This window comes from Clarias gariepinus, chromosome 22 (assembly GCF_024256425.1).
Source record: "Clarias gariepinus isolate MV-2021 ecotype Netherlands chromosome 22, CGAR_prim_01v2, whole genome shotgun sequence".
Taxonomy (NCBI): Eukaryota; Metazoa; Chordata; class Actinopteri; order Siluriformes; family Clariidae; genus Clarias; species Clarias gariepinus.
Window position 1 is genome coordinate 24,830,488 of NC_071121.1, and position 14,644 is coordinate 24,845,131.

At 38.3% G+C, this 14,644-nt stretch overlaps 1 protein-coding gene across 1 annotated transcript in view; it reads right to left on the reverse strand.

The window, feature by feature from the left end:
* The window catches only part of fyco1a (FYVE and coiled-coil domain autophagy adaptor 1a), a 28,926-nt gene extending 14,826 nt beyond the window's left edge, over positions 1-14,100 (reverse strand). Inside the window, exons 1-10 of the mRNA XM_053481796.1 lie at positions 14,005-14,100; positions 13,228-13,328; positions 12,087-12,193; positions 11,868-11,993; positions 9,593-9,699; positions 7,679-7,822; positions 6,959-7,052; positions 2,959-5,442; positions 2,395-2,487; positions 1,690-1,808 (exon numbers count right to left, since the gene is read on the reverse strand). Coding sequence (XP_053337771.1) covers positions 1,690-1,808; positions 2,395-2,487; positions 2,959-5,442; positions 6,959-7,052; positions 7,679-7,822; positions 9,593-9,699; positions 11,868-11,993; positions 12,087-12,193; positions 13,228-13,279 — 3,326 coding nt within the window. The 5' untranslated portion in view covers positions 13,280-13,328; positions 14,005-14,100. The remainder of the gene's footprint in view (positions 1-1,689; positions 1,809-2,394; positions 2,488-2,958; positions 5,443-6,958; positions 7,053-7,678; positions 7,823-9,592; positions 9,700-11,867; positions 11,994-12,086; positions 12,194-13,227; positions 13,329-14,004) is intronic.
* Between the last annotated feature and the right edge of the window lie 544 nt (positions 14,101-14,644).

Consider the following 14,644-nt stretch of genomic DNA (forward strand, 5'->3'; position numbering starts at 1 on the left):
ACAGAAATATACTGTAAAGACAAATAAAGAAGAAAACAAGAAAACAAGAAGGAAAGAACACAAAGAACAATGTAAAAAATAAAGATAAAATAACAAAAATTAAAAAGGTAAAAGATGATGAGAAGAAAAGAAAATATAGCATGAAGACAAAGAAAAAAGAAGAAAGACAAAAGACAAAAGAAAATAGGGAAAAAGAAGGAAAAAAAATAGATAAAAAAGATAATGGAGGCTAATAAGGAATAAAAGAAATATAGCATGATGACAAAGAAAAAATAAAAAAACAAGAAAAGCAACAAAGAGAGAAAGAAAGTAAATAGCATGAAGACAAAAATGAAAAGTGATAAAGGACAATAAAGGAAGACGGAAAAAAGCATGATTATAAGAAAAAAGAAAAAAGAAAGAAAGAAGTAAGGAAGGAAGTAAGGAAACAAAGACAAAGAATTAAAAAATGATGGGGGAAAAAATATGGCATTATGACAGATTAAAAAAGAAAGAAAAAATTATAAAGGTCAAAAGAAAACATCATGATAGCACAAAAGAAAAAGAATAAAAAATAATTATAAAGGATGATAAGGGGAAATTTTGATTTTGTGTAAATACAGAAATAAAAAAGAAAACAAGAAAAGAAGAAACTGAAAAATGGCAAAAATAAATAAAAGATAAATGATGATGAGGGGAAAAGAAAATATAGCGCAAAGACAGAAAGAAAAAAAAGAAGGAAAAAAAAGAAAAACAAAACAAAAAAGACAAAGGAAAAAGAAAGAGGAAAAAGAAAGAAACAGGAAAAAGAAAGAGAAAACAGCCTGAAGATAAAAGAGAAGTCATTTGGGCACAATATTCCGCTGTGTTTCTTAATATAATTTATTTACAATTTGAAAAAAAATCTAAAATGTATTACATTCATTTGTGTTCATGTATGCGGGGCGGCGGACAAACGAGTGTCTATGTAGACACGTAAATTTTTGAAAAGCATGTGATTTGAGGCTGAAATCTAATTGGATTTTTTTTAAATCATCCCTGGGGCGTCGCACTGTCCGCCCCAAACCCTCCCACTTTTGTTTTTAGCGAATCAATATTGTTTTTTTTTATATTTGTGCTCATGTGATAGTACCATTCTCAATGTGTCCTATTAATTATTCTCAACGAGTCTTATGATCGGCTAAATATGAGAGAAAATTCTGTAATTTCTTGGCTAAAATACCCCTTCGCAAGGTGATCGGACAAAGAAAGAAAAAAAGTTAAAGAGCTTGGACCAGATCGACCTGAAATTTTTTTGCACCGGCCGCCACTGGAAGGGAATTAAGAAATATAGCACATAGACAGAAAAAAAGAAAAGAAGAAAGAAACCTTCTGACAGTCTTCTGACTGTGAAGGCTACAGACATGTGATGCTCTGGCCTGTACAGTATGATGTCAGGAGGTCATGGTGGTGGTGGTGGTGGCGGCCGCAGCGACACAAAGTAGTGAAGTGTGCGCTGCTCAGGGTAACACCCAGACTTTACGCAGTGACCACAAGGGGCGCCAAATCCGCCAGGTGCTGCTTCATCATTACAACGCGTCCAAAAAGATGTGAGGTGAGATTTTGTGAAGGAGAAGACGGAGGAGAAAATGCATTCGTGCTCAGGAAGAGGCTGTGTGTATGTGTGTGTGTGTTTATGTGTGTGTGTGTGTGCATGCGTGTGTGTGTTACCATGTAACCCTCTCCTTCAGCTGCTGTATTTCACCCTCTCCACAGCGAATCAGGCTCTCGGTTTTGGCGATGTGTGACTCTTTCTCCTCCAGCACTTGGAAAAACTCTGCCTTCACCTCCTGGAGAAACACAGACCAGACTGCGTCTACATTCTACACGATAAGAACTCTATTTTAACACTATTACTGACAGTCTTGCTGGAATACCACACTTTTTTTTAAACAACGTTAATTATTTTTTATTCTGTATAGATATTTTTTGTAAATAGATTTTCTTTATCCATTTTTTTTTCACATTACACATTCAGAAGGTTTTTAAAGATTGGAAGATATTATGCTTGGGTCTCCTCTTCACAATAAACCGGTCCAGAGTTTCGACCCTTCTTCCTCATGGTGATGGAAAACGAAGGATTTTTGGATCAAGGATTTTGATACAGCAATAACTCTGGACAGCGATGTGCTCTTTTATACTTGATTTCTAATCCCCCTGATTTCTAATCAGTCAGAAGATATTCTTTAATTTCTATAACAAGTGCAAGGGTTATATGAATGCATTTATCTATCCATTGTGTTCGTTTCTATGGTAACAACTTCAACAGCGAATGCTCTGCATGCAGTAAGTTTTCTGTAAAGTAAAAGAGTTCAACGATTACTACATAGATTTATTTATTTTTTTTTTTTGCAAAAAGAGTTAGAACAGACAGACCTCTAACTCTGAGACTTTCACCTCCAGGCTGGACGCCTTCTCGCTTTCAGACTTCAGCTGCACTTTTAAACTCTCAAGCTCTTCGTTTAAGCTCTGAAGTAAAAAAAGATAATAATAATAATAGTCACAACATCAAAAACTTACTGATCTACAGTATATACTGGATAAATACAGTATGCTGCAAGTTGCCAGTGCATTTTATATTGCATTTATGGCGTACTGTATACAGAATACACAGTGGTGACTCAGGGGTAAAGGCATAGTGGTTATATTCATGCCAACAAATCCGAAAGTCATGGGTCCAAATCTTCAGTCATTCCAAACTGCTCCTCTATGAACGATGTTCCTATTAAAGTGGCAACTTAGTTATATTGCTGCTGCACATTCAGTGTTCCTGATGAAGTAGCCAATGAGCTCATACACAACATTCTATCAGCTAACAAAGATTTGTACTTTCAATTTTACTCATATTTACTCCAATAGACAGATGTTTCTCAGATGTTTCTTCCCTTCACCCCAGACCTACCCAATTAGATTCCCTTGTCTCCGAGACCCTCTCCTTACCTTCACGTGCTTTTGGTGCTCCATACTCTCCGTACTCATCTGAAACCTCATTGCTGTCGTTTCCTCACGCGCCACCTCCCTCTCCTTCTCAGCTTTATCCAGCATCTCCTTCAGCTCCAGCACCGTTCCTGGCAGCTTCTCTGTTTGCAGGAGTTCCTCTTGCAGGCTGGCGTTTTCCTGCCGTAGCGCCGCCATGCTGGCGTTCAAACGATCCACTTCGCGCATGCCCTGCTCCTTCAATTCGTGGATCTGGGCGCTCTCGGCCGTCCAGCGCTCTAGGGCTTCCTTGTGTTCTGCCGTCAGCTTGCAGATGGTCATTCCCAGCTCGGCCATCTCCGTGTTGGCTCTGTGGAGTCCCTCTCTGGTCTCTGCGTTCTCTGTGACCAGTCGTTCATTTTGGGTCTTTAGGACAGCCAGATCTTCTTGAGCTGCAGCGAATTTAGCCGACGTTTTCGCGAGCGAGGATGTTGCTGTGTCCAGCTCTGACGAAATCTCCTCCATTTGCTGCTTGGACTGTAAAAGTTCGTTGACGTGATTACGGTTCTGCTCCTCAGCTTGCTTTTTAAGTTGTTCAGTCAAAGTCTGCAGCTCTGTTTTGGATGCCTCTGTGATTTCCAGCTTGGTCTGTATCTTTACTTTCTCCTCTTCCGAAAAGAACAGTTTGGCCTTCAGGTCCACCACTTCCCCCTGAAGCCTGGAGACCTCTTTCACATTCAGGCCCAGCTGCTCCTCCAGTAGCGCAACTTTCGATGCCTTATCCTGGGCCTCCTTTGAATGGCATACGCTCATCTCCAGCTGAGCTTTTTCCACCATTTTCTTTTCGATCTCCAACCTTTCCATCATCTCCCTCTGCTTCTCCAAAGCTCGCTCAGCATCTGCCTTCCCTGCCTCCAGCTCTTCTCCCTGGGCTTCCACTTCGTCAAGTCTTTCTTGGAGCTCCTCGCAAAGCCTTTCTCTATCCTCCAGCTGTGAACGTTGTTCCCTTAGCTGCAAAGTGAGATTTGCCTCGTTACATTTAGCCACCTCTAGGCTTCTCTCTAGATCTATGAGCTGTTCAGTAAATTTACACAGTCCTTCTTGTGTTGTTGTGAGAGCATCTTTACTCTTTAAGCACTCCTCCCTGAGATCTGTGTTCTCCTGCTCCAGTTTAAGGACTATGCTTTCTAACTCCTTGACCTGCAGGACTGCTTTTTGGAGGTTCTCATCCAGGCTGCGGTTCTCCTCGCGCATCCGCTGTTCCCTTTCACCCTCAGTCACTTTAGCGTCATTGAGCTGACCTCGCAGCTGTTTTTCGGATGCCCTGAGTACAGCCAGATCATTTTCTAACACAGCTTTGCTCTTCATCAGCTCCTTCTTGGTCTCCTCGTTCTTCTCGATTGTCTTGAGAAGCTTGTTGTTTACCTCTGTGAGATTAGTGCACTGTTCCTGGTATTCATTAACCTTCTTGGTCTGATCTTTCATACTTGCCTCCAATTTTACTATACTTCCACTCAGACCTTCTTTCTCTCTTGCTGTTTTCCCAGATTCAGCTTCCAGGTGCTGTATCTTCTTCGCACTGGAGATAAGTTCAGTTTCTTTACTCTGAAGTTTTGCCTTTAGGTTCTGCACCTGTCCTTCTAAACTTTCTTTCAGAGAATTCAACTTCTTCTGCAGGACTTCTCTTTCCCCCAATGCCTTTTTTCTCTCTTCCACAGCATGTTGCTCCATCGCCTCCAGACAGTGCTGAAGGCCTTGCAGGTCTTTCTGAAGAGTACTTTGCTGCTTCTCCCCCACTGAGAGCTCCTCCTGGAGCTTGTCCATGGCATTCCTTTGTTGTTCTGCCTGTTTCATCAGCTTCGTACACTTCTCTGTTAAAGTGGCCATTTTAGTATCTCCATCCGTCAAGGCTTGGTGTTTCATCCTGAGCTCCTCAGCCAGACGTTCAGCCTGCATCCTTTGCTCTTCAGCATGCGCTAGTGCTTCTATCCTGCCTTTCTCTGCTTCTTTCAGTCCATCCAAAAGTTCATGGATCTTCTGAGCTGAATCAAACTGGCTAGCCGTCCTCTGTCCTTTCTCCTCGAGCACCCCATCTAGTTTACCCATTAGCTCCTCGTTCTTTTTTTCTGCAGCAGCTAACTTGCCCAGAATTTCCTGATTTGCTGCTTCTTTAACAGCCTCACGCGCCCTCAGGACTTCCAGATCCTGAGCTAGAGTCCGTTCCCTCTCAGCAAGGACATCCAGCGTGTGTTGAAGCTCCTGATTGTTAGACTGGGCTGCTAATGAAATGTCCAGTTGTCTCTGAAGTTCAATAACCACGCCACGGAGCTCTGTGGCCTGGTTGCCGAGTTGTTGAACATGGTCCTCAAGCTCACGTTGTTTCAGCTCTGACTGATCCAGCTCCAGACGAAGCTCGTCCACGGTGGCGATGGCAGAATCGGACAACGGCTCTGCGGATTCGCTCAGCAAGCTATGTCCGAACTCTGGACTGCAGGGGAACTCTGGGGCCTGAGAGAGCAAGGACACAGGACAAACAGTTAGTACTGGTACGACAAACACAAATATCAAGCTCAAGCACTGCAATTATCCTTTGAGAACAACTCGATGAGAAGGGGATCACCAGGAACCAGCCAATATTATCACAATACCTAGCTGCCGATTCATTTCGTTTAAAAATTTTATAAATATTTCGATTCGATATGAAGATTTTGTTACGGTTCTAATCAGACGTAGCACATAATCTGCTCCTAACACTTAGATGTTTAGGAGGCACCTGTAGGATTATAGAGGAACGGCAATACTAGAAAACCTCAAATGTAACATATCTAAATTTAAATCATACATATTTTTAAATTAATTATGGATCTACGTGGTTAGCCAGATAAAAGAATCATGATGCGAAATTTAATCGATTTTCCCTTCATCTCCGATAGCTAATCCACTGCTGAAAAAGTTTGGGATCACTTGGAAATTTCTTTTTTTTTTACTTTTACATTCTATAACAATACTAGGGATTTCAAAACTATGAAATAACATATATGGAATTAGATAATTATGTTACAACAACAACAACAGTCTGTTGTTATTTTAAGACACAGAGCCACACAGCCTTTCTGGGTAAGTTCTAACAAAATATTGTATAGTATTGTGTCAAGTGCATTTTCAAAACCAATCAAGCTACATGATGAAACAGGTCTCTCATGAAGACCTTTCCAGGAAAGCAAGACCAAAACTTACCTTTAGAGTTCCCAACCTCAGAAATCACCAATTAACAAACAGCACCTCAGATTAGAGCAGATGAAGCAGCTGATTTGGTTGCCTTCAGTATTGTTTTGCAAATTAAAATTAGGAACGACCATGGAGACTCGGACCATGGAGACTTTTATTTCAAGGTCGTGAGCAGTTGTCTAAGCATTTCACTGCATATCGTACTATGTATGACTGTGTATGTGACAAATAAAATTAGAAATTGGAGTTAATCCCAAACTTTTGAGCGGTAGTGTAGATAATGTTTTTTATTAGTATTAATATTTTTTTTTTAGTTTGTTGGCTGAAAATTTGGGGTGAAAAACATATCCACAGGAAAGGCCAATTATAAATCATAAAAAAAGAAAGACAACGATTTAAACTTCCAGCCCTGAATTAACACCAAGGACCCTATGGATGCACTAATTAATAGGAACAATTGTACAGTGGTTAAGGTGTTGGTCCCAGCACCACCAAGGTGCCACTGCCAATCAACTGAGCCAGACCTTTAACCCTGAAACTGTTCAACTGGTCGTTTATCAAACTGATTAAAAGAGACAGCCAAGTAAGGAAATGTAAACAGAAATCTGAAAGGAATACTCAGGGACAGAATTTAAAATCACTCAACCACTCCAACAGAATAAGGAGAAGAAGTTTGGTAACTCCTGCCATCTACTGGAAACACACAGTAGTGATTTATACGTAAATATACCCATGATATATTTCTTTTACATTTGTTAACTCTTTTATAATTGCAGTGTATTGTAAAGCATATCACCTGTGAGAATGAGCTGGCCAGGCTGTTAACGCTGGAGCTGCGGCTCGGTGCTTTCCACATGTGGCTCGGGGAGCTGGTCATACCTAGAGTCCTCCTGTGAAGCAAAACGTCAGCAGAGATATAGCATAGATTTAAGAGGGAGAAGAAATCTGTTAAAAAATGGATATTGGTTATAAAAAAATGCTTGGTGTGGTCTTAGCACCCTATTCAACACTGTGTCTCTCCTCTGCTATTTAACTCTTCACTGTAAGAGCTGCGGCATCAGTGCACGTTGACTCACATTCAAATGTCTCTCCTTTTATTTCCTTTTTTATTATTTAAATCAATGACAATACAATTATAATATAATGTGTCACAACGAGGCTGGATTGTAAGAGAGAACAGAAGAAAGAAATATTAAATAATAAACAATACAATGTTTGGTTAATCTCTTTAAAAAAAATAAGAAAAAAAATTATAATCTTGCCTGTGAATTTATTTGTTTTGCTATAAAATTTTGCTTTATAATTGAAATAAAAAATCAGCAGGGTCCAAGAAGCCAAACAACACATTTCTCCAAAATAAACTAAAAAGTTCATAATTTTGTGTGTTCATATTACAGAAGAGGATCAGAGCCACCTTAAACAATTTCTTTAAGTTACGCTTCTTAGAATAAAGTATTTCACACGTCTCTCTCCTAAGCCAGCCCGTACTAATACTGGGCCGTGTCCGTCTGCTTACCTCGCAAAGGTGGGCCAGGCCGAATCCAGGTCGTGACCCCGGGACGCCACATCGAACTGGACTTCGTTGAGCTCATAAAGAGAGTTAACGATGTCTGCGCTGAGATCGGGCTTCAGGAAGGGACTTCGGGAATAATACCAGTCACTGCAGATTAAACACACGACGGTGTGTAAGACTCGATCGAATACACTTCCACCTGAGAACTAAAGACTCCCCATGTCCCCACTGTTTATAGGAATCAGTATAATAATAATTTTGTATGAATTTCTTACATATGAACATGCTTTGAGACACATCTATCTCTTATCAATATTCCTACTCTTCAGATACAGATGGATTCACAAGTATATCAGCAAAGTGATTTTAAAACAACCTTTTTTTTTCAAGACTTTTTACACAGTTTATAATTGTTATAGAAACTTTCAAAGAAAACACTAGAAAACAGCTTTAATGCATGTCTAACTAGGACCCTGTAACTACATGAACAGATGTAAAAACAAACAGTGCTGTGAAAAAGTATTTTATCTTTTTTGTTTAAAATTTAGTTTTTGAATGAATGAAATGCAAAATCTTGGAAATATTGTCCTGAGGTTTAGAGTTCCTTATTATTCGGTTTGTTTCTTTGTTCCTCTTGTGTGCACTCGAGCTGGCACAGAATCCCCTCTATATTTAAATCAATATTCATGAAAATGAACATTTCCTCTTCTTTCCCCCAATATTTCAACATTCTAAAGTGTTTTGTTTGTTTTAAATAATAAAAAACTCCCAGATTTGGAATGTAGTTTCAGACCTTTGGACCTCACAGTATACTATATAAAGTTTAAATGTTGTTAAGGGGACGCCACAGCGAGCAACCCGATCTGCACAACAACTTGGCGCAGGTTTCATGCCGGATGGCCTTCCTGATGTAATGCTCCAATTAATAATCCGTGCTTGTACCCAGTGGCTGGGGTTTGGGCGTTGGGTGGGAACTGAATCCGAGGAGAGAAACCTTTTTCTGGGCCTACAAAAGTACAAAGTATTGTAAAAAAAAAAAAAAAAAAAAAGGATTTTCATGCTGTATTTTAAAGAGAATTACCTGTTTACAATAACGACAAAGGTGTCATTTTCTTTATTTATACAAAAAGTTGAAATTTTTTCTATATTTCTATTGCACAGAATATTTTTATTTGTACAGAAATATGTTTACTCTCTTTTTACCTAGCTAAATTAAATTAATTTTATTTTCTACTGTATTTCTTCTTGATTCATATTTATTTCTTCTAAATAGGCTTTTACTTTTTTTTGAGGTTACTGGCGGTCGTTTCAACATTTCACTGCATATCGTACTGTGTGTGACTGTTAATGTGACAAATAAAATTTAAATTTGAAGTTGGAATTTGATGGTACTTAAATTGTATTTTTTTAAAGCCATACTTACTTGATAATTATTAATATTAAAATCAGTGACAACCTCCAGAAAAAACAAAAACAACAACAAAACAAAAACCCAAACAGTATAATCTTCAATCAGCCATAGAAGAACTGAACTTGCGGTTACATGCGCAACATAACGCACTTCCCGAATCGATCCATACACACATACTCGGTTGCTTGCGCACCACCACGCACATGTACCTATTATTCTAGTGATACGTGAAAAGGGCAGCTTCCACTCCCAGTACGGTTCTGATAAAACAGGGAAACAGATTTAAAGAAGTACAACTCGACACGGGAAGAGAAATTTCGTAGGTAAAACATCGTTTGTGCAAACCTGATCATTTACAGGAACACGAAACAGCGGTACGACCAAAAATAAGTAGATAAACAGAACGACACACAAGTCATGTGAAGAGAGTGTACAGTACAGTACAGTACGTGCTGCAGTGTTATAAATGAATGTCCCCTTAGAAGTAGAGCACGGGTGTGTGTTACCTGGTGACCCTTTGGTTCATGAGGCACTGCTGGAGCGTGTCCGCTAAACGCTGGTGCACCAGAGAGTAGCGGATAAATGCTCGGCCTTTCCCGAGCGACGTCTTCAGCTGAGAAAGAGACAAGAAGTGTTGTTTCCTTCACACGTACAAGCTGCTTCACAAAGAATTTCCTTTACACTGAAATAAAATGCATTTGGTTTACACTGTTCATGTCACAGTGTTGTTGATTAATTCTCTAAACGAATATTTTCGTAGTAACAGCCTACACATGGACTAAACTAAATGTAATAATCAGATTAAAAAAAACATGCTATTATACAATAAAGATGATTAATATGGTGATCTTTTGTGTCATTTTGGAAGGAGTCTCCAGTATCAGTGGTTTGTAACAGCAGGTTTTTGCACCACATGAAAGTCTTCAGGACGTTTTATAATTGTTATAGAGATTTTCAAAGAAAACATTACAGAACAGCTTCAATGCATGTTGAACTAGGACCTAGTAACTACATAAACATGAACCATGCTGTGAAAAAGTATTTGCCCCTCCTGATTTTTTTTGGGAAATATTCGTCACATTTAAATGATTCAAACAAACTTTAATATCACACAAATTTTAAGATAATCTTAAAGAACAAAAATATTTTTCTTTTTTTTTTTTTTTAAGGCTGTCCAAACCAAAGCCCTATGTGGAAAAAAAAAGTAATTGCACCCCAATCCCCCCCAACCCTTTGCTAAATCATAAAATAACTGTGATTAAGCTCTTTTTTTTTTTTTTTTGGAAAGCTGAGTTAAATTTCACTTGCCACACCCAGGCCTCATGCTGGTGTAGTGTAGGTGGTGTAGTGGTTAGCACTATGGCCTTGCACCTCCAGAGTCCGGGTTTCTCCCCGTGATTGGTGGGTTTCCTCCGGGTAATCCGGTTTCCTCCCACATTCCAAAGACATTTAGGGTTAACTGATGTTCCCAAATTGCCCAAAGTGTGTGAGTGAGTGTGTATGTGCTGTGTGCCCTGCGATGGATTGCCACCCTGTCCAGGGTGTACCCTGCCTCGTGCCCTAAGCCTCCTGGGATAGACCCGAGGTCCCCGCGACCCTGAAAACAGGGTAAAGCGGTATAGAAGGTGAGTGAGTGAGTGAATGACACCCAGGCCCGATTACTACCAGACCTGCAGAATCAAGAAATAACTTAAATAGAACGTGTGAAAATGAAGCAACACATTAATTTTAGAACAGATGAGAAAGTAATTGATATGTAAATGTAAATTTCTTTGATGATTAGAATCATTTCAATGTAACAAATAAACAAAAAAGAAAAAATAAGTACTTTTTTACACATTTTTTTTTAAATATCTTTTTTAACGCCACTGTCAGCTCTGGAGTCGTAACTCAGTTTTACATCACATGACTTCAAGTTGCCGCCGATCGCTAAGAAAAAAGAAACCTTTCAGCTTTTGCAGCTGGAACTCGCTTGACTACTTATAGTTTAGAATAAGAAATCAGCTTTTTAAAACTTTTACTAAACAATGAAACAACTGTAAAGTTTAACTTACTTAAACGACTACGTGTTATGTATGGGGGAAGTTAATATTTAGTACAGTAGATATTAGATACTAAAAACTTTCCCCAGTGAAAAACCAAAAGGAGGAAGTGTGTATAAATAAAAAAATTCATATTAAAGAAAGTGAGGTTTGTTACGAAATACTAGGAAATCTATGAAGAACAACAATAAGGAAGGTCATGTTATATCTAATGTAATGCACACGGTCCACTTTGCACTAAAGCATCATTTGTAAAAAACTATAAATATATTGCTTTTGAAAGTTTAAACCAAAGAGTATACCTGGGTGCAAATCGCAAACCTTTTATTGTTTTTAATCATTTGATTTGGTGACGGTATTCTGTAAGGAGTTTATTTAACAATCAGAGGTGACTTATAAGGTTTCATGCCATGGAACTTTATATGTTATACACACATGGTTGCTTGTACTGCAAATATCCTGTTGTGTACTAAAACTTTTACATGACTGAAACTGACATTTCAAGAAACGCCGCTTCATGTCATTAAATAAGGAAGGACTAATTTTTATTTCGCTTTGACCTTTGTTGTGTTTAAACAAATCTACCCAATGTGGAACCATGTATGACAAAGACTGGAGCTGGCAAGACTAATCTGCATGTCTTCTTCAGTACTGTCCTCCTGACGCACTGTAGATTTAGCATTGCGTGGATGTGACACCCTGACCTACGGAACAGAATGAGTGAATGAACAGGTGCTACCTCAGCAATGGATCTGACGAAGCGAATGCCATCATTGGCGCCTTTGATTTTAGCCAGACAGTCGCTAAAGTAGTCCCAATAATCCTTCCTCGTGCCCAGAAACGTAGTCTTGTCCTTCTGGTCAAACTATGTGAAACGATAAAGAAAAGCTGTAACACCTAAAAACAAGAATAAGAATGTGGCTGGAGGTTAAAACACTGGACGGTCCTGAAAACAAACCTGAAGCAGGTACTCTAACTTGTAGGAGAACTTTTGCAGGTTAGTGCTGTCGTCTGTGATTGGTTCCCCGGTCTCGTTGTACTCCTTGGTGAGCTCTGACACTGCATCTGGTGAAAAAAAAATGATAAGATCATTTTATCTCGGTTCAGGATAATAATGGAAGGAGAGCGAGGCCCAGGAGCACTGGGTGCAAATACAACATGAATACATAATTGAGGTAAAAAAAAATCAGTTATGACATTCCTAGTTTGTCTGATTTTCAGGTTGATTGGCTGTGACTGGTGATCGATAGATCAGCTTTAAATACAAACGATTCTGTGCTGCAACAGAAACGCATTTTTATGTGTTACATTATTAAAAAAATGCATTTGTGGCCTCCAAACTGCGTTTTTTTTTTTTTTTTCAAACTCAAAAATTGTGAGCGAATTAGTCTCAAACCTAATTACTCATTACACACACCACGAGTGCTAATTAGATGAAAATTGGGTCTCATGATAATGTTGTATCTGTAGGTGACTAGGGATTCGCTTTCTTTATGCTATGGTACCACAAGCACGTTTACACACACGTTCACCCCTAGGAGGAAATTTATTGTAGCTCATTCAGCTACAGGTATGTTTTTTGTTTTTTTTTGCATGATGTGGAGAACGTAGGAGACACCTATCAACACCTAAGAAATCAAGACCACTGCGATATAAACCAAAATATTTTTATAAATATATATATATATATATATATATATATATATATATATATATATATAGCCAATCACTTTGACCAATTTTAGCTTGCTGAATCTCGAAACAGATGTAATACAGCGACTCTCCAGTAAGTGCATTAAGGGTGAAAAGAAAAACTGGTAGCAATCAATCATGCCTTATCCCATCACTTCTTTCTGCCAAGTCTCTACACCTCGTTCCGACTCCACCCTCTTCCTCGTTCTGTACGATCCACACACATGTAAAGCCTGGAGAGAACTTTGTCCCTTCTACATGTCAGGCTGAGGTCTTATGATACATCTCATAAAGATCACAGGTGGACCCGGGCGAGTTTTACATCCATCTACACAGTACACATTCTTCAACATGTGCATGGATGTACTATTACTTTCTCTTTAATTATATACACACACACACTGTACCATGCAGATCTCTGATAATCCTCTGAAGCTGTCCCTCTCCGGCCATCGCCATGGTTCTGCTCGGTCTCTCACACCCGGGTCAAGAGGTCATGTGTCAGGTGCTAAACAGGGAATCGTAAACAAACAAACAAACATCAAAGGTTGATTATGTTTAAAGTTTTCATGTTTTTAAAGTTTTTTTTTTTCAAAGCAGAGCTTTAAATATGTATTTATTTTTTTTTAAATACATTTATAAATAAATCAATAAATAAAAACACAAGATAAATGATTGTCTATTTCATCCAGAGGAGTAAGAGCATCAAGTTGTAAGAACAAAATAACAGTTTAATAAGTCGTGATCATAACAAGAAACACTAATAAAACAATAGTAAACCTAATTTAACCATCTAGATTTCTTTTTTTAGTTTAATGTTATGAATTATGAATTGAGTAGTGCATCTCAGACTCACTAATCTCATAATCACACAAGAACAAGTCGTGACCAAGCATTTTTATTTATAAACAAGCTTACAAACAAACAAACAAACAGATAGACAAAATAAATAAATAATGTCAGTAAACGTCGACAGTACGACATGTGTGTTAGTGTTAAAGTCTATATTTCTATAAACATTGACATAAATACTTCCAAAACAGCATTAAAACACTGAACCCTGAGTGTTTACTGTTTAACAAGTCATAATTCCCAGAAAGGTTTAGACACATATTACACCGTGAGAGGGAAAAAAACCGTCATGTTTAAAGTTTGAAGTTAAATGTTGATAAACTTGAACATACTTTAGAGATCCTGAGGCTCTGCGATGTTTATTACAGGTGAACAAACCCGCTAGTCTTCTCAAACTGTTTGATTGACAGGTCAAGGGTAAACTTATTAAACGTTCAGGGATTAAATACTGATTAATACACTACATGAGGTTTTATAATGTTTTATAAAATGTTTTACTGACATGTATATTTGTAGAAAATATAGCTGAAATACCTACATCTTTCCTATTTCACAACTTGACGTCCCGCCCACTCGCGCGCCTCGACCAATAGGAAAGACAAGCAAGGTTAGTTGCACTGAAGCGATGACGTCACGGAACAGCTGAACCCGGCTGTCACTGTTGTTGCTGGTTTTAAATGTAATAGAAAATCACACAGGGTCTCTGTTATTGTCCCCTCATTTAAACTTTTTTTTTTTTACTGTAATTATTTTTTTTCTAATTTTCCCTTAGAAATTTTTTTATAATGATTTATGTGTCTGTTTATTTGTTGGTTGTTGTCTATTGTTATTTATTTACATTTTCTTTTTTAAGTTTGCTTATACAGTAGGCCTACATAGATTTCATTGTGAATAGTTAATTACACAGTACATCTTTTTTACACCTCAAGCTTGTACTTTTATTTTTTCAATATCGTAAGTGTGATTTTTGTA